Consider the following 27,545-nt stretch of genomic DNA (forward strand, 5'->3'; position numbering starts at 1 on the left):
AATTTATGATTTACATTTACAAATATTAAATAAATAATTCTAATAATTAAAATATTTTATATTAAAATATATCAGAGAAAAGTACTTTTATAGCAATTGACATGATGTAATTGTCATGATTTAAATAAAATAATACATAATTCGTAATTTTATAATATTAACTATTACTATTAACAATATGAATTACATTTAATAAACAGGAACTTAATTTGAATTGAATTACTTGAAATTAATGGCACAATGCAACTTTTTTCTGATTTTGGGGGTGAAATGTAATAATGCTCATGTAAATTCGGTACATTTACATTTTACTTGTCATTAAGGTATGTAAAAAGCATTGTAATTTATTTTAAATATTTGTAAATGTATTTATTACAATTTATTTATTTTATTTTATATATTATGTTATATATATTATTTAACATCATGGTAAGTTATGCTGATTTAAATCAAATAAGAAATAATAAATGTTTTAAATTCAAATATAACTGTTAAATGTTAGACTGCGAGTCATGAAAAAAATTCATTAATCCCGCTTCATGCAAAATTATATATTTTTTTTATTTTTTGTTTGTTTTTTTATCATTGGATTTCGTGAGTCTGTATATTTGCTTTTGGTCTGTTTGTACTCTGTGAAGTGCAGAGCCACATTTGAATATGTATGTGAATATTAGCAGCTCTGTCACCAGAGTGGTGTTATTTAATATCCCCAGGACTGCGCTCACATTAATTCAGGGCAGCCAACACCTAGGTCTCCCGGATCGCATTGTGTGGCGCTATGTTAACTTATGATTTTAACTATTGTTGTTGTCTGCACCGTTTACTGCCAAAGAAAGTAAAAATAGAAACAGTCATGCACCCTGAATGTACATTCCCTTCAGGAGGTGAGGGACCACGGGCCTCCCTGATTGGCTGACGTGTGTCACATGGGCACGTTTTCTCAGGTTAGGATTGGGTCACACATTTTGCAGCAGTTTGATGACAAGTGTTTCTGACTTGGACGGAAAGCCCAGAGGAGATACTGCTTACTCAGATATAAAGCGAGAGAGAATGAAAGAGAGAAAAAAGGACAGCAGAGTGGGCAGAGACTGGCCTTATGACATCAGAACAGCTTTCTGAGAATTCGTATTGCACATTTCAAGATTCCAGATGTGCATTTCACATACCCGTTAATTTTATGGACTGGAAATAGGAACTATTTTGCATTTGTTTTATCATTTTATTTACTCGAGATTATTTGGGAAAGATTTACAAACGTAAATTAGCAGAAAATAAACAAATACATAAAATATAAATAATACAAAAATAAAAGTTTATCATAGACATTTGTATTTAAAAATGTTTTTTTTTTAAATAATAAAATAGATAGATAAAGCACCCTCCCTCTCCTCTCCTCCTCCTTTTTCTGTCTCTCGTACACACGCAACCAGTGCTTTCCTCAACCTCATTCTCTCCTTTCATTCTGTGGTGCTATTAGGCTGAACCCATGGAGGACTACCACAAACCAGACCAGCAGACCATACAGGCGCTGAGGAACATTGCCAACCGCCTCAGAATCAACTCTATCAAAGCCACCACTGCAGCGGGCAACGGGTAAGAGTGGGTGCAGCTTCTACAAATACCTGCTGCTTGCTGATAGATAGATAGATAGATAGATAGATAGATAGATAGATAGATAGATAGATAGATAGATAGATAGATAGATAGATAGATAGATAGATAGATAGATAGATAGATAGATAGATAGATAGATAGATAGATAGATTAAATAATCTAGATATAGAATCTAGAATCTGAGACTGGATTTCTTTCTTCCACACCTTCCCTCAAGACATTCTAGTCCTTGTCTGATTGTGAGTGACAGAGATGCAGTAAAATGAAATCACAGCAGTCAAAATCCACCACATGGCATGGGATGGCAGAACCTCACACGTGCATAACTGGACAACCTAAGCATGACATTGCAGCGGGGCAGCAAGTCATGTGTTCATCGTGCAAACACTGCCAGCTGTGTTGATTCGACTAAATGTGTGCGCTGCAGACAGACACCACATGATATCATCCCAGCTAATTTAAGAACCACTTCGCTAATGTGTTTTATTATTGTACTACTATGGCTATAACTGTATGATTCTAAACAGTGCGTGCACTGGCAATTTTGAGGGAAAGTTCTCCAAAAACTATCTGGACTTTTGTATTAATGCGTCACAATCTTTACTGAAGTCATCATAACAGTGTGACAAATGACTTTTTAAGACAAACATGAGGAATTTAGGTTAAGATGTACATGAATACAGCTTCATTCTTTATGTCAAGTCACCCTTATTTGTAGGCTACTAAAGCGCTTTATACAATACTGATTGTGCCAAAGCAGCTTTACAGTGTCAATCAGCAATATAGTTTGCAATAATGCAAGAAGATGATAAAACAGTCATTTATCCAGTTCATGGATGATTCAGTGTTTTCATCATCTAGTTCAGCTGAGCTCTCCTCCAATAGTGTCTTTGTAATCAGTCATTCAAGCGTACTCGACTAAGCAAGCCAGAGGCGACAGCGGCAAGGAACCAAAACTCCATCGGTGACAAAATGGAGACAAAATCTTGGGAAAAATGGAGAGGACTTGTCTGGTTCCTGTGGTCTTGTTCTGGTGGTCGTCGAGGTGATGAGGTGTGCAGCAGGGGATCTGTGGGGGATTTTATGGTGCAGTGGCGTCCTCTAGTGGTGATATTTACAAATAGTAGGTCCCTGTGCTGTTCAGGAACAATAAAAAAAAAGTGTAGGAATAATGTTTTCTGACTGCGGTTGACTGCAGTGACCCTCTGATCTGGATACAGACTAGATCTGGTGGCTACAGTGACCTCAGAATAAGAGAGAAACAGACTAATATTAGCGTAGATGCCATCCTTCTAACGATGTAATTAAAAACGAATCATTGTGTACCATTATGAGCATATAAAAGTATTCGTAAAGCTTAACAAATCTGTAGTTGAATTAAATTAAACTGATAGTTACATAATCGCTTTAAGCAACTGTGTGTAGTTTTGTGACTTTGGAGCCACCTACAGTTGATGTAGAACAAATACATCACTCGTTTGTAGATTCGGTAAACATCAAAAACTTATTAATGTCATTGGCGTTTTATTATTTATTTATTTATTTTTATAATACATACTTTCATCCAAACTGATTAATTAAAAAAGTTTAAATGGGTAGGCCTAAATCTTACATATTTTTGATTCCTTCATTTTATTTTCTGACATACTTGTTAAAACACTCTACATAGGCTTATTGTGTGCATTTTAGCACTGATCGTGTAAAATTATAGCATATTTATTTTGACCATCAAAAGCATGCTGTCACTTTAATTGAGCCTGAGCACCGCAGTAAAAAATAATTCAAATATATTAAATATCAAATTTAAGGTCTATTTGAGCTAGCAAATCTCTTTCTCTTATAACATTAAATAAAATAACCCCAAAAGAAATGAACATTTTCCCTCCCTGTCTAATATGAGTCAGTAGATTATTATGGATTTTATGTAACAGTTGCAGATGGAAATGTCTGTAATCCAGGAGCACATCGCAAAATAATGTATCAAACACACACACACACAAACACACACACACAGAGAGAGAGAGAGAGAGAGAGAGAGAGAGAGAGAGAGATAGCAGTAGAGGTCCTCTCACATTATGGTCTTTTTTGGCCTGTTATTTCTCTAAAATCCACAAGATGGCAACAAAATTCTTCAACATTGAGTTTATATCTTTAGTGGACATGAGATTTTTATTTGTATTTTTTCCGTTTTCATTTTAGTTTTAGTTACAGTTTTAGTAGTATTGTTGTGTGTTTGTCATTTAGCAGTTTTAGTTGTTTTAAATCAAATCAAACTAAATTAATATGAGAAACGTTTGGCAGCTAGCTGAAACTAGAGGCAGGCAACTAACAAATAGCGGAAATAAAAAAGATTTTAATATTTACTTCATAACTTTATACTTTATTTCAAAGATTTCAAATGAATTTTATTGGTTTAAGTCAGGGCTGTGCACAGACATTTTGAGGGGCAGTGGCCCAACCAGAAAAGGGGCACTAGGGGCTGGGTGCTTGTATAATATACCATTAAAAGAGTAGACAGCACACTGTAATAATTTCAGACTTTAGATGTTTTGAGAAGAGTGGGCTCTCCCTCACTCTCTGATGCTGCTTCTGCCTCATCTTTAATGGAAATAGGGGAGAGTGGGGTAAGTTGACCCACCCCCTATAAAATTTGTTAAAAACTGTTTTTGGCTTGTCAAAGTAATAACAGTGATTATAATGGTTGTGACATCAAAGCTAATTTATCCAGGTCTAAAAATATTTATGAAAAATAAAAACATTCCAATCATTCGGCTAAATATTAGCCTGAACTGGTAAGCTACAGTAGGTAGGTAGGTTTTTTTGTTGTTGTTGTTTTCTCAAAATTGCAGTTAAGGGGCAAAGTGAGCCAAATGTTGTGGGGTAAAATGCACTGTAGTAAAGTTAAATATCTGAATTATAAACTGATGTTTTAATTGTGATATTACTGGTTTAGTTTATCGTATGCATATAATTAGTAGTTTATTTGATAGGGACAGTGTACAAGTGCACCAGAAAATGCTTTTCAACCCATTATAATCAGATATATCTTTCCACCTGTTGTCACCGGGCCAAACAAACTCTCTGTTTAGTCTGTTTTTAGGAAGGCTACAACTTTAGTTTTCAACATATTGTTTCAGAAATGCAAATAATTAAATATTGAAATTTAAACATTATTTGGTTGGTTTTATGTTGTTAAAGTTTATGGAAAGAAAAACTTTATGAAAAGAAATATGATGTTTGTAAGAGGAGATTATTAAATGAGTTTTTATATTGTTATTTATTTCACATGGGTTTGAATCAGATTCTTTCAGGCAGTCATTTTACACCCAGGTGGTGCATCTTACCCACTGACTCGACTCATGTCAACTTACCCCAAACCAAACTGAGCCATAGGAACACTTTTTTTATTAGAAGCCATATTTTTAGAACCCTAGATACATTCTGATCATTTAAAATGATAGGAATACATTCATTAGGATAGGATAGATACTTTCATTGTACTTCTGCTTCATTTTCCCTTATCTTGAGAACCACATAAGTAAAAAATTACTAATCCCACGTTCCCCTATAAGTATTAGACATTTAATTGAATATTTTACAGCATAAATCTATATACTAACGAACAACTAATTTGTAACACTTATATTATTTTTTAACCATTTATAGGCCTATTATTAATATGTTTTTAATATTATATAATCTGTTATAGATTACTTGTATCAAGACAAGTGATTATAATGTGAAATATAATGAATTACAATAATTAAAGTGTGATAAACTGCTAAATATTCTATATGATGATTCATCTGCTGGCTTGCTGGAGCTCTGAATTCAAGTTTGCAGTGTTGAATGTCTTTAGCAGCCTCCCTTCGCTCTTTCTCTCAAGTGTGCCAACAACAGCGGATATTTTGTTAGTTATATTAGATCTGATCGCGTATAATAACTTGATTAGTTATTCTAATTCTAAGAACGTGGATATTCTTATTTAATAATTTTTTTGTATCACTTTACTGACATAAATACAAAAACAAACTACCAAATGACTAATTCAGATAATCATCCACTGACTGTAATGTGGATTGTAATGCATCTACCTGTTAATGAACGAGCTTCAGGACCTGTGTTCTCTACTCCAGAGAGCGGCACACAGATTGTGAGTGTTTTAGTTAACTCTATTAAAGCTGCTCTGTGTATCTGTAATAGCACATTTCCAGTGATGATATAATATGCATCTTTTTAATTGCCAGCAAATTAAACAGATATAAATAACTGAACCATTAAAAAAGTGTTCAGAGTTTAACTGAATGTGCACAATTTATTTCTTGGATTTAAAGTTCTGTATTTTATATATATATATATATATATTCACTGCAATTGTTGCAAAAATATAATAAAATAAAACTGAATCATTAGACATAAAATGGATTGCTGTCTCACAATGCAGAATGAAAAAAATTATAAAATAAAATTTAGCAATAAACCGCAAGAACACATTGTTTAGATAAAAGTTAAAATAAAAGTATTATTTATTGCAATAATATTTTTTATTGTTTTCCACTTGAATATGTCCCCAAAGAGAGGTTTTGTCATATTTGACTAACTTCTGGACACACTTTCATCCCTAAAGTAAAGCTACACGCACGTCCCATACAGTCTCAAATGACTGAGGCGTATCTTTAATCTGGTAATGAGTTTAGATCCAGCAGCCAAAGGTTAAAATGAGTGATTTCTCCTCTTTACTCTCTCTCTCTCTGTCTGTCTGTCTCAATCTCTCTCTCTTCATGGCACACACCCACTTTCTCTGTCACAGCCAATGCTCACTGCCTCTCAACCTGCTGCACGCTCTAAACTGTGTGTATGTGTGCCCGCATAAAGCACCCTCCCTCTCCTCTCCTCCTCCTTTTTCTGTCTCTCGTACACACGCAACCAGTGCTTTCCTCAACCTCATTCTCTCCTTTCATTCTGTGGTGCTATTAGGCTGAACCCATGGAGGACTACCACAAACCAGACCAGCAGACCATACAGGCGCTGAGGAACATTGCCAACCGCCTCAGAATCAACTCTATCAAAGCCACCACTGCAGCGGGCAACGGGTAAGAGTGGGTGCAGCTTCTACAAATACCTGCTGCTTGCTGATAGATAGATAGATAGATAGATAGATAGATAGATAGATAGATAGATAGATAGATAGATAGATAGATAGATAGATAGATAGATAGATAGATAGATAGATAGATAGATAGATAGAATACTCATGCCACTGTTGTGCGAGCAGACACATTCTTGCACGCACACCCCTTATGCAAGGCATAATCTTTGTCCTCAAATCCTCCTTAGTAAACAGATGGTGAAGTGATGCAGCTAGAAAAGGACAAATAGTTTGTTTTTATATTACAGTCTATATACACTGAACTTGATATATAATATGTTTATATATATATATATATATATATATATATATATATATATATATATACATTTTATTTTCTTTCTTTTTTTTTTTATTTTTTTTTTTTTATGTGTATTTGCATTTGAGCAGCCAGTCGTTTTTTCTATGACTATGAATCTTTGATATTCTCTGTTTCAATGCCAAGAACAATTTGAAGAACTTAAAAGGGATATTTTTATGGAATACATGTGGCCTATAATTGACTTTCACAATATCTGAGAACAATACTACATGCATACATCTCATTATTGCTTTATTTGAAGGAAAAAAATCTTTATGAGGAACATATCACAGTTTAGTTTGGCTCACTTTATTCTATATTTATTTTATCTATTTTTTGTTATAAAAACATTAACATCTGCTTTTTCAGTCTTCAAAAGAGAAAAATAGAAAAAAAAATATATGATGAACTATCAATTTTAAAAATAATAAAAAACATACATATGTGTTTTGAAACAGGAAAGAAACCTTTATTTGATGTTAAGTAATTAATGGGTAATTCCATATTGTTGGCATTGTGGTAGATCTAAGATTTTATTTAAGAGAGATTTTAAAGAATAATAATATTAATATAATTACGCTTTATGAGATGGGTGCATGAAGATGGTTGTTGTTTTATACATATGAAACTGCAAGGTTTTTCCTGTAGGCAAAGTGTGTTTTCTAATGCTACTGCTGAGCTGTTATGTAAACTGCCACATGAATCCAAATGACGCAGTTATTGGTATCTGATATCTGAAGATGACTGAGCATAACATTCAGTTGCATTCAAACACACTGATTTGTTAGATGAAGATCTGGTTCGTGACGGTCTGACAGTGAGTCAGTCTCACAGCGTGTGGTCTTTAGTGCTGTCTGTGACCTAATCTGGAAACAGGTGGATGTTAGTGGGTGGTATGTCTGCTCAAAGCTTTAGATTATGCCACAAGCGTGTTGGGGCATCCTGGATTAAACATCACCTTTGGCATCCTTTTGGATAGACAGTCACTAATTGTCTTATTCTGTCCTTATTCTGTCATGACAAGCTGGTTATGGTTTTCAAAAAAAAAAAAGGCTGGTTAAATACTAAACTACCTTCACTTCACCTATACATCAGACTCTTTTAACTATTTTTGTTAAATCACCAGGTATCCAACATCATGTTGCAGTGTGGCAGAGATCATGTCTGTGCTCTTCTTCCACACCATGAAGTACAGGCCAGATGACCCTAAGAACCCCAACAATGACCGCTTCATCCTGTCCAAGGTGAAGTTTGACCTTTTGAGTTCTTTAGTATTTCAAGTTTAAATCAACATGACACTAAGTCAGAAGCATGGCAATATTTGATGCTGTGCCAGAACCATGGTACAGTGATGGTAATACTATAGTACTTTAAAATATACTCTGATACTGAATCTATATACCAATGTTTACTATGGTGTTTAAATGATACTTTGACTAATATGGTATTGTTAATGCCAATGATGCAAAAAAAACATTTCATTAACAGGGTACCATATCCAAAAAAGCTTAATATACTAATCATCCTTAAGGTATACCTTTTTTTATTATTAATACGATTGTCAATTATGATTGTCATTGATCTTATTAACCATTAATTCCTAAAATTCAACTAATAAATAAATGAGTTCCATGAAAAACACACAGTTCAGAGTCCAAAATATAATACAAAAAAATATTAAATAATATTTATAATAAAAATAAAGTCCTATAATATAATATAATATAATATAATATAATATAATATAATATAATATAATATAATATAATATAATATAATATAATATAATATAATATAATATAATATAATATAATATAATATAATATAGGGCTATGGACCATTGTATAATGGTGGTAATATAAAATAAAATATAAATAATATAAAATAAAACAAAATGTAATATAGTAATATATACAAGACTATGGAAAACAAATATTCTTATTTTAATTCATATTGGGTAACTGCATAATAGTGGTAAAGTAAAATGTAAAATTTGTGTTAATAAAAAATGACCTCCCAAAATATCATATAATACTGAGCTATGCAAAATATGCTCATCAAATGTTAGCCTATTAAAAAGTTGTTAAGTAATTTTTGGATAGTTGTGTAATAGTGGCGTTGTTGTTGACTCATAGATTTCGTGTTTTGTGTTCCCAGGGTCATGCGGCCACTGTCCTCTACTCTGTGTGGGTGGAGATCGGCTTCCTGAAAGAGTCGGAGCTCATGAGCATGTGTCAGGTCGACTCCACGCTGGAGGGACACCCTACACCTGTGAGTAACACTGATCCAAGTTCAGCTGCTCTTCTTTAAAATATACAATTACAATCATATGAAATCAGATCAGATCAGATCAGCACCGTGGGAAATAATTGAGTTTATTGGGTCAGAAATAATTGTTCGGGTTAAACTGGCTGCAAACGCTTGATCCAATAACCAGTGACAGCCGTTATTTTATGTAACATCCACATGTATGTGTGTGTGTGTGTGTGTGTGTGTGTGTTTGACAGAAGCAGCAGTTTGTGGATGTGGCCACAGGCTCTCTGGGACAGGGGCTGGGCATGGCCTGTGGAATGGCCTATACGGCTAAATACTTCGACAAATCCAGGTAAGAATGTTACCAATAAACCTGTACATTCACAATAACCACATATATTAGGTCTACAGTAACTCGAACAGCTGTATTGCTTATGCTTTGTTGCAAAGTCAAAATTAATTTGATCTATTATCTAAAATGCCCTAGTTTTTAGATGTTGGTATTATATGTAAAGATGCAGAAAATGTATCTATAAAGATAATAAAAGTTACAGATGTGAAATGTGTGCTCATTCTGTGGCCGTTTTTCATGAATTGTACCAGTTTTGTATTACCTGAATGCTCACTCATGTCTCATGTTTGTATGTGTCTGTGATGCAGATTTTTAGGGTGTGGAGTTTTCCCATCAAACTGCGCTTTTGCGATTCTTCTGCTCTAATAATCAAAGCCCCAGCGGCCATCACTCTGTTATTTTTATATCTTGGATAGAATTAAAGTTAGGCAAAAGAATACAGATGATTCCCTAATCAAAACCTAATTTTTGGCGGATCCTGTCAAATCTCTCTATTTATAATCGTAAAAGCCATAAATACATGATCTGTGTGAGTGTTGCTGTGCAGAGAAAGAGGAACCATGCCTGTTGTGTTGTGTTGTGTAAGAGCAATTTTCTCAAATCCCAGATGACTTCTAATCAATTGAATCAATGTCTTCTCATTCGTGAAAGTCGTTGGATCTGGTGTGACGGGAAAGTGTCAGGAGGTATTAAGGAGGACGGTGGTGATGAGGTTTTACAGCAAGCGAGACAAAAAAAAATGAAAAAACATATTCACTTGTGTCCCTTGTGTTTAGGATTTTTGTTTTTGAAAGAAGTCACCAAGGCTGCATTTGTTTGATAAAAATACAGTAAAGACAGTAATATTGTGGAATAATATTACCATTTAAAAGAACTGTTTTCTATTGTAGTATGCTTTCAAATATAATTTATTCCTCTGATGCAAAGCTGAATTTTCAGCATCATTATCCCAGTCTTCAGTGTCACATGATCATTCAGAAATCATTCAGATATGCTGATTTGCTGCTCAAGAAACATTTATTACTATTATCAATATTGAAAACAGTTGTGCTTCTTCATATCTTTTGTGGAAACCATGATATGCACCCCCCCCCCAGGATTCTGTGATGAATACAAAGATAGATAGATAGATAGATAGATAGATAGATAGATAGATAGATAGATAGATAGATAGATAGATAGATAGATAGATAGATAGATAGAATTATAAATATAAATTATTTGTCACTGAACTTTGTATTATTTTTATGTTTCGGGGCCAGAGTTTGGAGACCAGAATACTGACATTTACATAAATCAAGTAGGCCAGAAAGTAAAAGAAAAACCCACCAAGAAAAGAATAAATAATCTCCCAGCACTCAGAACACCTTAGCAACCACCCAAATTGTCCTAGCAACCACATAACACATGCTCAAATACACTCCGAACAGCTTAGCTATACAGCATGCCAACCACTACTCTTCCATCATGATGGCAAATTTGCACATTCCAGCACCATTGTCTTTAGAAGATGCAACGATGTGGTCTTTTCACTCTTCTGCAGTTACCATGTATATTGCCTGCTGGGGGATGGAGAGATGTCTGAGGGGGCCGTGTGGGAGGCCATGGCCTTCGCGTCCTACTACCAGCTGGATAACCTGTTAGCCATACTGGACATCAACCGGCTGGGCCAGAGTGATCCAGCACCACTGCAGCACCACGTGGAGAAGTACAAGAGACGCTGTGAAGCCTTTGGGTAGGTTAGAGGTGGTAGAGGGCATGGGCTGGGAACTAAAACATTGTGGGTTCAAACCCCAGAAGCTCAGATCCATGAGGCATCACCACTGGATTCTTGGGTGAGACGCTTGACCTCAAGTTGCCCGCAGGGGGGCTCGGATAAAATTATCTGAAAATGGCATGGGTGAATTTCTAAAACATTATATGTTTCAATCTAAAATCATAAGAAATATTTTTTTCTTTAAAGAAAAGGATGCCTGATTTTTTTTTTTTTGGACCATTATGGTTTTGTGCACTGTGGCAATATGTTCATGACAATTAAACAGAATTGACACAGAATTGACACAGAATTGACCCTTTGCAAAGTCCTGCCCCCATTTGTTACTGTTGCTATGTCCGACAAGCCATTGCGCTCTCACGCCACACATCATGTTCTCATGCAGTGAAAAATTCGGCTCTGTACATCCTGATCTGTCTTTTGGAATGAAACAAAATCTTAGCTTTCAAATTATGTCATTTTTTAAGAAATTCAAAAAATAAATACCATTTTGTTGCTGTTTAATGTGTCGGGAAAGATCGCGGTAACATCTCAGTTCAAGCGGCACCTGAACCGATCATCTATTCCTCTTTATAGCATGAAACAAACATGAACGTAAGAAGGTATCATGTTTCAACCATGGAAAGATGTAAATGCACACCATTTGTAAAGGTCAAGTCCACCGACGTTTATCTACTCTCCTGTCTGGATTGTTTGTCGGACAGAATGGCAGATTCAGCTTTAAATCAATCGCCTGTCAATCAAACTCCCGGTGAAGGGTGAATTACATAAGCAAAATTATATCAAAAGTAAAAAGTCTGAATGTATTAAAATAACAAGAAATGGGGATTAAACGGTTCCTAATTAAGATGAAAACAATGTCAGAATTTAATATAAACAACTCTATTTAATTTGAATATATTTTAGATTAATATTTTAGATAACTTAAAAAGTATTAATGGTTATTTAGTTGTCTTTTTTAACTACATTAGACTACTTTTAGCTCATTTTATTTATAATTTTTTTTCACTTATTTATTATTATTATTATTATTATTATTATTATTATTTTAAAGTTGATTAATTTTGTTTTGTGATTTTGTCATTTTTATTAATTTTGGTGTTTTAGAACATTTTAATATTGTCACAGTGTCTGGGTTGTGTCCCTGGGTTTCCACTAGATGTCCCCCTTTCTCACGGTGTCTGTCACCTTATCACTTCCTGTTCCCTTATTTGGTCACCTTCCTCCTTGTTAGTAATTGATTGTTCCCCACCTGTCTCCTGTTCCCTCATTATCCTTCTGTGTATTTATACCCGGTCTGTCTGAGTCTGTGTTACGGAGTCCTTGTTTAATGTCTTATGATTATTCATGTCCGTCAAATCAGTCTTGCCCTTGCCTTGTCTTCTTGTCTTGTTTTCATGTTTGGATTATGTTTGGTTTTGACCCCTGCCTGGACTGTTTACCCCTTTGGATTACCCTGTAATAAATGACTTACCTGCAATTGGTTCTATCTCCGTGCCTCATTGGATCCCGAACGTGACAGAAGGACTCCGTCCCACTAGGAACCAGCGGTATGTCGTTTTTCCGTTCCCCAGCCAAGATGGTGGAGCGGCGAACCAAGTACCTTCGGCTGATCGCCCTCCGCCAAGAGGGCAATGAAGTGGGGGCCCTGGCTCAGGTGTTCTGGTCCCTGGCCGAGGGCATGGGCTACAACGATGCGGCCCTCAAGGACTATTTTAATGGCGGGCTGGATGATCCAGTGTCTCAGGAGGAGATGGCGCAGTTAGAGACACTGGAATTCTGGGAATTCGTGCGCTACCTGCAGCATCGGCTTCGGTGGGATGCCCCAGCCACTTCTGTCTCTTCCGGCGGGGTGGTCATCAGCCCAGCACCACTGCCCAGGATGGCAACCAGCCAAGCGCCACAACCCAAGATGGCCGCCAGTCCAGCACCACTGCCCAGGATGGCTACCAGCCAAGCGCCACAACCCAAGATGGCCGCCAGTCCAGCACCACTGCCCAGGATGGCTACCAGCCAAGCGCCACTGCACAAGATGGCCGCTAACCCAGTGCCAATGCCCAAATTGGCCACCGTTCCAGCGCCACAGCCCAAGATGGCCGCCAGCCCAGTGCCAATGCCCAAATTGGCCACCGGTTCAGCTCCACAGCCCAAGATGGCCGTCAGCCTAGCGCCACAGCACCAGATGGCCGTCAGTCCAGCGCCACAGCACCAGATGGCCGTCAGTCCAGCGCCACAGCACAAGATGGCCGCCAGCCCAGCACCACAGTACAAGATGGCCGCCTGTCCAGAGTCATGGCCCAAGATGGCTGCTAACCCAGCGCCAATGCCCAAATTGGCCACCGGTCCAGCGCCACAACCCCAGATGGCCGCCAGTCCAGCGCCAAAACCCCAGATGGCCGCCAGCCCAGCACCACAGTACAAGATGGCCACCTGTCCAGAGTCATGGCCCAAGATGGCTGCTTGCCCAGCGCCGCTGCACAGGATGAGAGTCTCAGCTGACCCTCCGGAGTCTATTCAGGTGCCAGTTGACCCTCCAGAGTCGAGTCAGGTGCCAGTTGACCCTCCAGAGTCGAGTCAGGTGCCAGTTGACCCTCCAGAGTCGAGTCAGGTGCCAGTTGACCCTCCAGAGTCGAGTCAGGTGCCAGTTGACCCTCCAGAGTCGAGTCAGGTGCCAGTTGACCCTCCAGAGTCGAGTCAGGTGCCAGTTGACCCTCCAGAGTCGAGTCAGGTGCCAGTTGACCCTCCAGAGTCGAGTCAGGTGCCAGTTGACCCTCCAGAGTCGAGTCAGGTGCCAGTTGACCCTCCAGAGTCGAGTCAGGTGCCAGTTGACCCTCCAGAGTCGAGTCAGGTGCCAGTGAACTCTCCAGAGTCGAGTCAGGTGCCAGTGAACTCTCCAGAGTCGAGTCAGGTGCCAGTGAACTCTCCAGAGTCGAGTCAGGTGCCAGTGACCGCTGATCCTCCAGAGTCAGGGCTAGTCACCGCTGATCCTCCAGAGTCAGGGCTAGTCACCGCTGATCCTCCAGAGTCAGGGCTAGTCACCGCTGATCCTCCAGAGTCAGGGCTAGTCACCGCTGATCCTCCAGAGTCAGGGCTAGTCACCGCTGACCCTCCAGAGTCAGGGCTAGTCACCGCTGACCCTCCAGAGTCAGGGCTAGTCAAGTCACCGCTGACCCTCCAGAGTCAGGGCTAGTCAAGTCACCGCTGACCCTCCAGAGTCAGGGCTAGTCAAGTCACCGCTGACCCTCCAGAGTCAGGGCTAGTCAAGTCACCGCTGACCCTCCAGAGTCAGGGCTAGTCAAGTCACCGCTGACCCTCCAGAGTCAGGGCTAGTCAAGTCACCGTTGACCTTCAAGGACTGAGTCAAGTCACCGTTGACCTTCAAGGACTGAGTCAAGTCACCGTTGACCTTCAAGGACTGAGTCAAGTCACCGTTGACCTTCAAGGACTGAGTCAAGTCACCGTTGACCTTCAAGGACTGAGTCAAGTCACCGGTGATCTTCATGAGCAAAGGCAAGTCACCATTGATCTTCATGAGCAAATGCAAGTCACCAATGATCTTCATGAGCAGTGTCAGGCCAGCACCAATCTTCTGGAGTCCAGTAAGGACACCAGGGAATTACCAGAGTTTCGTCGTCCCGTTGGTCCACGGAGGTCTGCTCCGCCTTGGGGGGCTCTGGTCCTGACCACATGGCTGTGGTGGTCTTCTACTCCGCCCTGGGGGCCTTCCGCCCTGACCCCACGGCTGTGGGGGTCTTCCGCTCTGCCCTGGAGGACTCTGGCCTCGACCCCAAGGACGTGGTGGTCTTCTGCTCCGCCCTGGGGGGCTTCCGTCCTGACCACACGTTTGTGGTGGTCTTCTGCTCCGCCCTGGGGGGCTTCCATGCTGACCACACGGTTGTGGTGGTCTTCTGCTCCGCCCTGGGGGGCTTCCGCCCTGACCTCATGGTTGTGGTGGTCTTCTGCCCCGCCCTGGAGGACTCTGGCCTCGACCCCAAGGATGTGGTGGTTTTCTGCTCCGCCCTGGGGGGCTTCATGTTGTTTTTTTTGCCTTTTTGTTTTTGTGTTCACCCCTGTCCCTGTTCCTCTCTTTTAGTCTGGCCCTCCGTCCCTCCCCCTGAGCCTCCACCTGTCCGCCTCCCTCCTGGTCTCTGTTTTGTGTCTGTCGTGGAGCGTCTGGGAGCCGCTCCGTAGAGGGGGGGTACTGTCACAGTGTCTGGGTTGTGTCCCTGGGTTTCCACTAGATGTCCCCCTTTCTCACGGTGTCTGTCACCTTATCACTTCCTGTTCCCTTATTTGGTCACCTTCCTCCTTGTTAGTAATTGATTGTTCCCCACCTGTCTCCTGTTCCCTCATTATCCTTCTGTGTATTTATACCCGGTCTGTCTGAGTCTGTGTTACGGAGTCCTTGTTTAATGTCTTATGATTATTCATGTCCGTCAAATCAGTCTTGCCCTTGCCTTGTCTTCTTGTCTTGTTTTCATGTTTGGATTATGTTTGGTTTTGACCCCTGCCTGGACTGTTTACCCCTTTGGATTACCCTGTAATAAATGACTTACCTGCAATTGGTTCTATCTCCGTGCCTCATTGGATCCCGAACGTGACAAATATAGATTTAATTGATTCTTTTTTTAGTTCAGTTTTAGTAATTGTAGTACTTCGACCTTTTATCTGCACTGTTGTTCACTTCATTGATTTGCACTATATCTGTCATTTGCCTTGCACTGCTTTATTTAAACTTTATTTTAAATTGTATTATATGCCCCTTTTTTTTTTTTTTTTTTTTTTTTTTTTTTTTTACATTCCCTTATTGTATAGTTGTATCTACATTTTATATTTGATCTAGATTTTTAGGCTTTAATGTTAATTTTATCTGTATGCACCGTGGTCTGAGAGTAACGCAATTTCGATTCTCTGTATGTATGTACTGTACATGTGGAAATTGACAATAAAGTAGACTTGAAATGTTGGCTAACTGACTAACTGTTGATTTAGAAAATTGAATAATAAAAGTGTATGTTTTTTAAGTTTTTGTTTTTATTCTAGTATTCTTATTTTATTGCTTTATTTTATTTTTAGTTAACAATAACAGCTCTGGGGTGTGCATGTCTATATGTGTATTTATTTGTGTTTGTGTGTGTGCAGTGAAAAGCCATCAGTTAGTTTGTCATTTGTTGTTGTTTTTAGGTGGCATGCTATCATTGTGGACGGCCACAGTGTGGAGGAGCTGTGTAAAGCCATGAGCCAACAACGCCACCAACCCACTGCCATCATCGCCAAAACCATCAAAGGCAAAGGCATTCCTGGTATATTTCTTTCCATTACTTCTAAATCTATAAATACTGATATAGCTCCATATTCTTTGATCAGAAAATGATCTTCTCCTCAGTGGCAGAAGATAAGATGGGATGGCATGGCAAGGTGCTGTCAAAGGACATGGCAGAAAGCGTCATGAGAGACCTCCAGAGCCGCATCCTCAACAGTAACAAGCGCATGTACCCGGCTTCACCCATTGAAGACGCTCCACCCGTGAGTCTGCGCAATGTCCGCATGCCCAGTGCTCCCAACTACAAAACTGGAGAGAAGGTGAGAGTTCAAGGCGATGGATGATATATTGCTTTAAAATCATGGTCTAGCTCTCTTCACTATATTCTTTTCCAACAGTTTGCCACCTGCAAGGCGTATGGGATGGCCTTGGCCAAACTGGGACGCTATAACGAGCGGGTGGTGGCTATGGATGTCGACACCAAAAATGTCACCCACTCAGAAATCTTTAAAAATGAGCATCCCAACCGCTTTATTGAGTGCTACAGTGCAGAGCAGAACATGGTAGGAAATTATGAAGTACCATCATGATGAAATTTTAAAGAACCAAAAATGGCAAGTACTTCCTTTTAGTAAATCAGACAAAAAAAACTTGCCATTCTTGGTTGAAATATACATTTTCCATATTAATATTTCAATATTAAAAGGGATGGTCCACAAGTCAAAATCTGCTCCAAATATTTCTATGAGTAACATGTAATTAATTGAAGCCACAAAATAAACTTAATTCCATAAAATTATTATAATTACCTGCAAAAAAGCATTTCACACATCTCCAGCATGTTGTATAATTATAATATCAAACATAGTTCACCCCTCACACACGTTATCACGTTTTTGTTTGACTTCTCTCAACAACTCAGTTGATTAAGAGATTAAAGCAATTATCAAAGTTACATTTTCCAATAAAGATGCTAATTGCTTACATGATTTGTTACATTTAACTTATACACAAAATGGTTTCAAACATTCTTTGAAATATCTTCATTTATGTTCCACAGAATTACTGAAATTTCATTTTTGGGTGGACTATCCCTTTAATTGCTATTTTAGCAGAGCCAAATCAAAGGTCTGCACATTTGAGAGACTAGCTTAATGAGTGAAAAATTCTTAAATGCTCCCTAGATTGTTCTGATAAACCAGTGCTCTGGGATTGGCCATGTAAAACGCCCCTCAAAGCACCAAAGCTGCTGGTTTGTTGAATAATACATGACACTCTTTCCATAATGCAGCAGTTAAGATGTGACCCACTTACGCTCCATTTTGCACCACGCCCTGCTGTAGTGCCTTCCCTGAGAAGCCATGCAGAAGACCTGCGCTGCTTTCTTTAACATCTCATAAGCACATTCTTTATGAGCTGTATAATTGCTGTGAGACAAATATTTCTGCTTTGTCTTTATATAGTCATTGTTCACTTGGTGCATGTGGTAGGAAAAATGTAGGTCACTCATCAGTCGTTTTTGTGTTTTGTGATCATGATGGACATGCAGAAAATCTTAATACTAATTAAATGGTCAGAGTTCAGATCTGTGCCAAACTCAGCAGTTAACACTCAAAAGGCAAATTAGAAGATATGCATCTATAGTTTAGTTTCGTTTATTTATAAAAAGATGCAAAAAACTATAACAACAATTGCTAAACCATTGTGCTATACATTGTTAATTGTAAAACCAAAAAATAAAACACCAAACAAAAAAAAACAAAAAAAGCATACAAAGACATAGTACATAGAGGAAAACAAGCTCAGGATGACTCCCATATTACAAGCCTAAAAGGTAATCTTTACATTTTTTTTTTTCTGTAGAGATTATCCTAATAGATAAAGGTAGGCTATTCCACAATTTGGGGCAGACTATGGCAAAAGCCCAGTTTCTCTTTCTTTTTAACCATGATCCAGGAACCTTGCAATAGATCTGCATACTAATAAGGGAGTCATATGCACTATAGTCTGTCAAAAAAGAAATACTGAGTGATTTCAAGAAGTGGCTTCAAGAAGTATTTCGCACTTAAGCCACACTTTTATAAATGACATTGAAATTTTTATTTGCAAATATGGTTCAAGCATTATTATTATTTGTAACAATTTTATATTAATTGTTTTTATTTGTATATATTTTTGGTTAATTTTTTCAGTCCCACATGTGGTAGAGTTAAGACTTTCCGTTGCATAGGTTATATTCTATTTTCCGTTGACTTGCACTGAGAGGATTTGAGACAGAAAACAGGAAATGATAGCACTGTGTGAGCTGCACACTGGTAATTCCTCTCATATGAAAGATAAAATGGAGTTCCTGTTTAGCAGATTCCATCTGTCTCTTCCCTATGTAAGGGAAACAGGTCAATTTAGCTCAAAGGGAATCATTTAAGATCTTAAAGGGAATTTGAACAGAATCACTGTTTCACGGCTGATCACTGAGATGCCCTGCGATTCACTGAACGAGCCGTTTAACATCAAATCTGCGCTGGATATTAATATCCAAAGTATAGTGAAAACACTATCAATTAGCACAGTAACAAGATCGTCAGTTTAAGACATTAACTTATTAGCACAAAACACAAGATACTTCTCTTTTCAATATGAATAAGGCTTTATTAGATAAATCTAAGACATATAAACTAATCTAACACAAAGCACACACACACTCATACATTGACACAAGTTGCAGGAAGATCGAAAGTTAGGGAAAGATGAGTTTAAGAGAATGGAAATGTGGAATCCCAAGTTTACAGCAATACGTGAAATTGCATAGACATGAACAACCATCAATCACTTAATTAACCCTCGCATTGAGTTCCTCAATGAGGTTGAAATTATATTAGATACACCAGTACAAATGTCTGAAGGTACATTGCCTGTGTAAAGGTGTCCCTTTGTTGTCGTTGAAAGGTGGTTTCCCGATGTCGCTGATTGGCTGGAAGTTCAGTAGTCACTGAAGTGACGTCTTGGGAAGCCCGTGGTTGGGCGTTGGCTGAAGTTGTGTGGCTGGTTGAAGTTGAACGGGCACTTGAGGTCAGACACGGCTTTACAAAACTTAACTCAGAACACGAAACTCTCAAACGGAAAAGTTTGACGAGACTAGGTGGTGTTTCTTCTCATCATGGCTAAGTAGCAGCAGGCGTGCAGGCCGAAACATGCTGGAACCGCGCTCAAAGAACAGTGATGACTAACAGCATGGCTAAAAGCTAAATCTAAGAAGCAAAGCTAAAAGGAAACTAAAAGCAGGCATGACTAATAGCAGAAGCTAAACGCAAGCTAAAAGCTAAAAGCAAGATTTTATGGTGTCCTAAGTATTTAAACTGATCGTTATGCGCATCTCGTCAGTAAAGCCGGTTGTGTAATCAGCGGTAAATTCCATCAGGTGCGTGATTTCACATAGAGCCGCTGTTACTACACAGAGCCGTTGTTAACTGTCTAGTTGCACAAATAAACGCTGATGATGAACGTGGATTTGCGCATCTTCTCAGTTAACAATGGCTCTGTGTAGTAACAGCTGCTCTATGTGAAATCACGCACCTGATGGAATTTACCGCTGATTACACAACCGGCTTTACTGATGAGATGCGCATAACGATCGGCCGATCTCGATCGGTGCACCCCTAGTCAGGACTGTTTCAAGCAAGCAGATTCAAGCACATACATATGAAACATGAATATGTATCCTTAAGTTATCCAATAGTTATTAAAAGACATACACAATAAGTGATTATAACATGATAGTCAAATGTGTGGGTTACATATAAATGAATATGGAGTGAAGCAATGGACTGATATTCATAAGTCTTTTTGAGTTCATTTTGGTCCATATATATGTAAAAAAAGACAGCTTCTGTGTCATTATCTGACAAAGATTTCTGTGGAGACCAGAGGTTCAAAGGCACACCCCTTAGGAATTTCAGTCTGGTTCTGCTGGGTGGGAGAAGTGTTTAAGGATCTTGTGTATAACTCTCATGGGTTTACATGTGATGTCCGGCGTTGCTTCTCAATTACTTGCCCCAAATTTGACAATCTCTTCTCTGAATTGAAATTGTCAATAATTGTTCTAGGGGTGTTAATGTTGAAAGCTGTTCTGTGAAAGAGTTGGTTGGTTGGTTAACATGTTTCTGACTTGTGGCACTAGAACTGATTTATGACCGGTTGCCACAGTTCTGATCGACTCTTTAATTTGTCTGATTCGGGTCAGATCGACTACACCATATTACAACCTACTAAAGAATGAGGACGTATGAGCTATTAAACTACTTATATCTGGTTTATCAACCCACAGATTACCAGTGCCATGCCTTTTGGCATCATTTATTTACTTTAAAGATTTCCTAGTGTTTTCTGGTTAGCGGCTCTTGTACTTGTCAAAAGAGACCAGACTTGCTTTCTCAAGTTTTTTGCTCACTATCATCCAAATCATGAAAACCATAAGTCGGTAAGAAAAGCATGTATTTAATGGGAATGTTGAACAAAAAAACAATAACAATATCAAACTCTCATAGGTCAGCGTTGCCACAGGTTGTGCGGCACGTGAGCGAAACGTTGTGTTTGCCAGCGGTCTGGCGACCTTCTTCACCCGCGCCTACGACCAGCTCCGCATGGCCGCTATCTCAGACAGCAACATAAACCTTTGTGGTTCCCACTGTGGCTTGTCCGTTGGTAAGAAGTGCTTCCCTTTTTTAAAGACCACAATTGATTTTCTATTTCTAGCAGACAGATGCAATCTCCAAACGAAATTCTTCCTTTTAAGCCCCGCCCATTTCCAGCACCTTCATTCTCCTCTCTCACACGTTGCAGCTTTGAACCTAACGATGATGTTTTGGAATAGATTTGTGAGCGATTCACCCCTCCTTTTTTCCTGAAGCTGTCTTTCTAATGTGTGTTTTGTTCTCCTGGTGGTCTGGCGGTGGTGCGACTCTTAGCACAACCCCGTCTCCCTCTCTCTCCCTCCCCCTGTATGTCTCGGAGGCTGTCTCCGGGTGACCTGGCATCCCCTCCATTAGCACAGGTACACTGCATGGCAGTCAGACTGTCTGTACACCTGCCTGTCTGTCTGCTCGACTGTCGCATGTGTGTGCACCTGGAATTCAAATGCTGTTCGTTCTAAATTAATAGTGCGAATATGTGCCTCGTGTTATGTGTGTTTCAGGAGAGGACGGACCGGCCCACATGGGGCTGGAGGACATGGCTATTTTTAGAGCCATCCCCACTGCCACCATTTTCTACCCCAGTGATGCTGTGTCTACTGAAAAGGCAGTGGAGCTTGCAGCCAACACAAAGGTTGGCATGCTATATACTATTATGAGTGGGCAAACAGTACAGACTGGATAATAACTTATGCCAATACAAAATTTTATCAAAATATTTGAACATCAAATTTACACTATATTTATATGGATGTTGATATGTTCAGAATTTAATTGAGAATGCTTTTTAAATTCCAATTTGAATGCAGAATTGCAATGTAAGATATTAGAGTTCAATTCAAAGACATTTATGTAAGTTTGTAACTAAAAATGCTAAGTTGATCAAGACAATCTTAGAATCATAGATAGAAAGTCGCAACATTCGTTTTTTCAGTGTGGCCTACACAAATGATATTGACCCCATAATAATGGGTGTTCACATTATTTCAACCCCTGTAGATATGTCATTTCCCAGAATGCATTGCTTGTGTTTCTTTTAATTGCAATTCAGCTTCATGTTAGGTATGGCCAATTCAAATTCACACCGATGAATTGAAAACAAGACAATTCTAATTATAATACTCTTAAAAACTACCGTAAAAGTATTTTTTCATCATGAGATTTTTCCCTTTGCATATTTCATATCTGGACTTTAGGGGGTTTGCTATATCAGGACCATTCGCCCGGAGACTGCAATCATTTACAACAGCAATGAGGACTTCCATGTTGGCCAAGCCAAGGTAAAGCTGTCCCTTAATCATAATTCGGTAAAAAAAATATATGCGACTAAGATGAAATATTAAAAAGATTTAAATCAATTTCAAAACAATCATATATACATGTATTATAGGTTCACTGTGTTAAGCTGCATTACTAATATTATATGAGAATGTACGATAATGTACCATAAATGTATAAATGACCCGCTTAGGTGGTGTGCCAGAGTAAGGAAGATCAGGTTACAGTGATCGGAGCTGGAATCAGCCTCCATGAAGCTCTAGCTGCAGCTGAGCAACTCAAAAAAGGTACAATTAAATAAAGCAGAGATTGGAAAGTATATACTGTATCTTGTTCAAAAAATGTTCTACGTGTTTTTGAAGGAAGCCTATTATTCTTAATATAATATAATGCATTTTTTTTGTCTGTGTGGTTTTGTCTACATAATAATTAGTGAGTTATAAGATTATAAATGTCATTTTTATATTAGCTGGATTTCATTGTATCTTTATTGATTGTTATTTAATGAGTTATTTAAAAGTGCGTGCAACAGGTACTTCATATCATTAGCACAACATTTCTCATTTGTTTATTATTGTGATGTATGTGTGAACTTAATGTCGACTCGGTATGTGTGTTTTGTGTGTCAATCCCCAGAGAGGATTTATATCAGAGTGATCGATCCTTTCACAATCAAACCGCTGGATACCAAAACCATCATCGACCATGTGCGTGCCACCAGGGGTCGTGTCGTCACAGTTGAGGATCACTATTATGAAGGTGGGTTTCAAGATTAGAGCACTGGAAAAAACATGACGTGTTGGCAAATTGTCATTGGATTGGGAAGCGAGAGGTATTGTGTTGTCAAAGTTGGTTGAGTTTTTTTGCCGTGTCTCATTCTGTTCATTTGGGTGAAAAAAAGACAGAGAAGCAGAGGTCTGTCAGGTCTCCTTAAGCAAATGTACGGCCGCAGGGCTTGTTGTGTCCTAGATAACAAAGGCGGCCCTGGACCCTGGCTTTCGTGCCAGAGGAGGAGTGAGGCTGGATGAGAAAGAGAGAGAGTTTAACATCCCCTCTGCGCTGAGGGAGACAAAGAGGATCGGGATGGACAGAGAGAACATGTGATCGTAGCAAGTTTGAAAGCATGGGCATAGGGGATAAAAAGAGATTTGGGTAGTCTATCAAGGTATGATGTCAAACATACATGAAATTTAAAAGCAGAACATGGTGCAGAAGGTCAAACAGTGATTGATTTATGCACAGGTGAATGCTAATTTAAAAAAAGGAAATCAAATTTAATATGCATCCTTGATGATAAAAAAAGCTTAGATGGTCTGTTTGGCTGGTTTTGGGTACAAGCAACTAAACCAACTTTTTTTTTTTTTCAGCAGTTTTTAAATATTTAAAGGTGAGCAATTGTAGCTGGTGTTCTAACATCTGCCAGACATTAAAATATTTTTAATAATTAAAATAAAGCTGAAAAAAAAAAAAAATATATATACATACATACATATATATATATATATATATATATATATATATATATATATATATATATATATATATATATATATATATATATATATAAATAATAAAAGGTATAAAATAAACAACATTTTGAAATTTGACATTGCTGACTAACTGAAGATTAAGTTAAAGCACTAAAATAACTAAGTGGAAAATAAATAAATAAACAGAACTGGAATAAAGTAATTAAACATGAATAGCAATATTAAAATAAATGACAAAGGCACATACAAAATTACCAAAAAATATTAAAATATGAAAATACATGCTAATTAAAAATATTTATACAAATTATAATAGTATATAGATAACACATAAATAACACTGGTTTGGGAGATTTTTTTCTCAAGCGTTTAATACTTAAATTCAGCAAGGATGCATTAAACTGATCGGAAATGGCAGTAAAGAACACACAAATACAAAAGATTTCTATAATAATTTTGAATTGGATCATTTCCACAAAAATATAAAAAGCACAACTATTTTCCACACTGATAATAATAATAAATGAAGAGGAATGGCTGCTGAAAATTCAGCTGAAATCACATGAAAAAATACAATTTTAAAATATATTAAAATAGTAAAATTAGATTTTAAATTGTACAAATATTTCACTTGTCTTACAGGTTTTTTTTTTTGAGTAATTGAATGCTGCCTTATTAGTGTGAAGAAGAGACTTTTTAACATAAAATAAAAAATAATTAAATATTCTAAACTTTTGGCTGGTAGTGTATATAAATTTGTGTGTCAGAACAACTGTGTAAAATTCTTAGTTCCAACATGTAATTGTTTTACTGTAATTGGGATATTTCTGCCATCACAAAGACAGGCGTGATTTCCCAGGACACCTGTTTCAATGATATCCATCAGAAAGTAGGGTCATGTTGTGTGGTGTTCCTTAAAATCGCTCATGATTTCCATCTTTGTCATTGCACAGGTGGCCTGGGAGATGCGGTGTGCTCCGCTATCGTGAATGAGCCAGGCCTCACTTTCCAGCGTCTGGCTGTCGTTCACGTTCCACGAAGTGGCAAAATGACCGACCTGCTCAAAATCTACGGCATCGACCGCGACTCCATCGCACAGGTGGTCAGGAAAATGCTCAGCAGCTCGGCCAATGCCAAGTGAACCTGTTTGCTTTGCCCCGCCCACTCCCCACAAATCAATGGAATAACCAGCTCCACAAACACTGTCACATGACTCCTCTTCTTCAGATTGTGTCCCCTCCCTCCACCTTGTTTACTGTAAAAGACCGGTGTGAGTATAATAGTAATGTGAGATATATGTACATTTTGAAGTATGGTTCACATTCCTTTTTCCCCCTTATAAATACACTAATATTCAATAGTTTGAGGTCAGATTTTGTTATTAATACTTAATACTGCGGGGATGCATTAAACTGATCAAAAGTGACCGTTAAGCCATTTATAATGTTACATAAGATTTGTTTCAAATAAATGATGTTCTTTTGAACTTCATATTCATCATGAAAAATGAATATGCGAAATATTCAGCACAGATAGTTAGGAATGTTTCTTGAGCATCAAATCAGCATCTTAGAATGATTTCTGAAGATCATGTGACACTGAAGACTGGAGTAATGATGCTGAAAATTCAGCTTTGCTTCACAGGAATAAATCACATTTTTAAATAAATGATATAGAAAACTGTTCTTTTAAATTGTAATACTATTTCACAATATTACTGTTTTTACTGTATTTTTGATCAAATAAATGCAGCCTTAGTGAGCATAAGAGACTTGTTTCAAAATTATGTAAAAAATCTTACTGACCTCAGACTTTTGAATGCTAGTGTACATACACATACAGGAGTCTTTTTCTAGCTTTTTTCCTGTACTAATAGTTTAAAATCAACATTAAATCAAATTTACAACCATTTTTACTTGCATAAAGTGACATATTTTGAATGAAAAATTATAGGCAAGGACTTGATTTTGTCCACCTGGTATTTTTTTCATTGTGAAAATATGATTTTATGTTGATTTGAAAATCAAAGTTGAAAGCTTAGCGACGCTAAAACGTGTTTACACTATCACCTCAGAAAACATCGATATGCTGTACAACGTGGCACTTGTGTTTTTAACTCTCATTTGATAAGACCCAACATTAAAACTGTTTGCGACATTATATTTTAATACTTTTATATTGTTACTGTGTTGCTATGATGACTGGGGGGGGCTGGATTTCACGGGAACAGATACCTGTGCAAAAAAACGGTTTGATGTTACATTCGTAGAGTTTAGTCTTTAAACAGATAATCAAATGAGAATGTCTGTAGGGTGCTTCAGTAAGGTACTGTAGTAAATGGTTGTCTTCTGTGAAACTGTTTGTGGTATAATCTCAGTATTTACAAAGATTGAGTAGCATTTTGTGGTGTTATGAGCATGAAACATGGTCCTTTTCTGGCCAGAGAAGATGAGAGATGGATGAAACCCTCAGCATCACTGGAACGTGCTTTTATCTATGAACTATGAACCTTCAACAAACACTTCCTCTGTTATTTTTCGATGTATCTCAACAAGTCATTGATTAAAACCCTCTGCATTTGAGTTTGAGACATCATGTGTTGCCTGTTTTATTCACTCTGATAGGGAAGACTGGGGCTAGTTGTCACACACTTTACTAAATATTTATCAGAGTGGGTTTATTTTTGAAAGTCACTTTCCATTATTGATGAAAAGTTCATAAAACATATGCTTGCCACTATTGGGGCATGTTATCACACTGTATGTTGTAAAGAAAAACTTTTGTATATTTAAACAAATAAGAAGACTTGATTTGTTTGTAAGAGGAAATATAATACTAAACTATTGTTTTTATTTTAAGAAAATTGCATAGAAAAAAATTGCATAGAATGTATTATACACTGAAAGAAAATGGCCTAGAAACAATTTCACTCAGAATTTACTAGTAAATTTTAAGATTAACGACAAAGATAGGCATAGGATTAATTGTGAAATTTGTATTTTAAACAAGACATATTTTAGGGAAATCTCTAAATACTCTAATATTCTTTGTTTTATTTACAATTAAAAAAAAAGTAGAATAACTATTAATCAAAACAGCAAAATATAGATGGTAACAAATAATAAAACAATATTAAATCACAGTTTTTGCAACAGATGTGAAATGTGCAAAAAAAAAAGAGTGCATAAACACAAATGGACACCTGCAAAAGACATCGACAATGATCAAAATTGCAGTATAGAAATAAATAAATAAATGCTATTTTTTTTCTTACCTTTAGTGCACATTCATTTCAGTTTAGTCATAGTAACGCCTTGCATTTCTAATCTTCCTGTTTAAAAAACAGGAACAACAAGTCCTTCCAGGGTGCCACACATCATGAA

General features: G+C 37.7%; 1 protein-coding gene across 2 annotated transcripts; it reads left to right on the top strand.

Moving 5' to 3' along the window:
* The first annotated feature begins 6,460 nt into the window (after positions 1-6,460).
* Positions 6,461-26,749, top strand: LOC132119637 (transketolase-like). Of its 2 annotated transcripts, none has more exons than XR_009426174.1 (14): positions 6,461-6,707; positions 8,191-8,308; positions 9,222-9,335; positions 9,572-9,669; positions 11,213-11,404; positions 16,628-16,746; positions 16,830-17,026; positions 17,105-17,269; positions 21,251-21,407; positions 21,671-21,756; positions 21,898-22,028; positions 22,591-22,674; positions 22,866-22,959; positions 23,309-23,431. XR_009426174.1 is itself a non-coding variant. In XM_059529777.1 (14 exons), exons 1-14 carry the CDS (start codon positions 6,601-6,603, stop codon positions 25,301-25,303), a joined length of 1,887 nt encoding a protein of 628 aa, XP_059385760.1. In that variant the 5' UTR covers positions 6,466-6,600; the 3' UTR covers positions 25,304-26,749. The 2 variants fall into 2 exon arrangements, 1 of the variants encoding a protein (XP_059385760.1); XM_059529777.1 differs by lacking the exon at positions 21,671-21,756 and adding an exon at positions 25,116-26,749 and having other exon boundaries at positions 6,466-6,707.
* The last annotated feature ends 796 nt before the right edge of the window (positions 26,750-27,545 follow it).

Source organism: Carassius carassius, chromosome 38 (genome assembly GCF_963082965.1).
Source record: "Carassius carassius chromosome 38, fCarCar2.1, whole genome shotgun sequence".
NCBI lineage: Eukaryota > Metazoa > Chordata > Actinopteri > Cypriniformes > Cyprinidae > Carassius > Carassius carassius.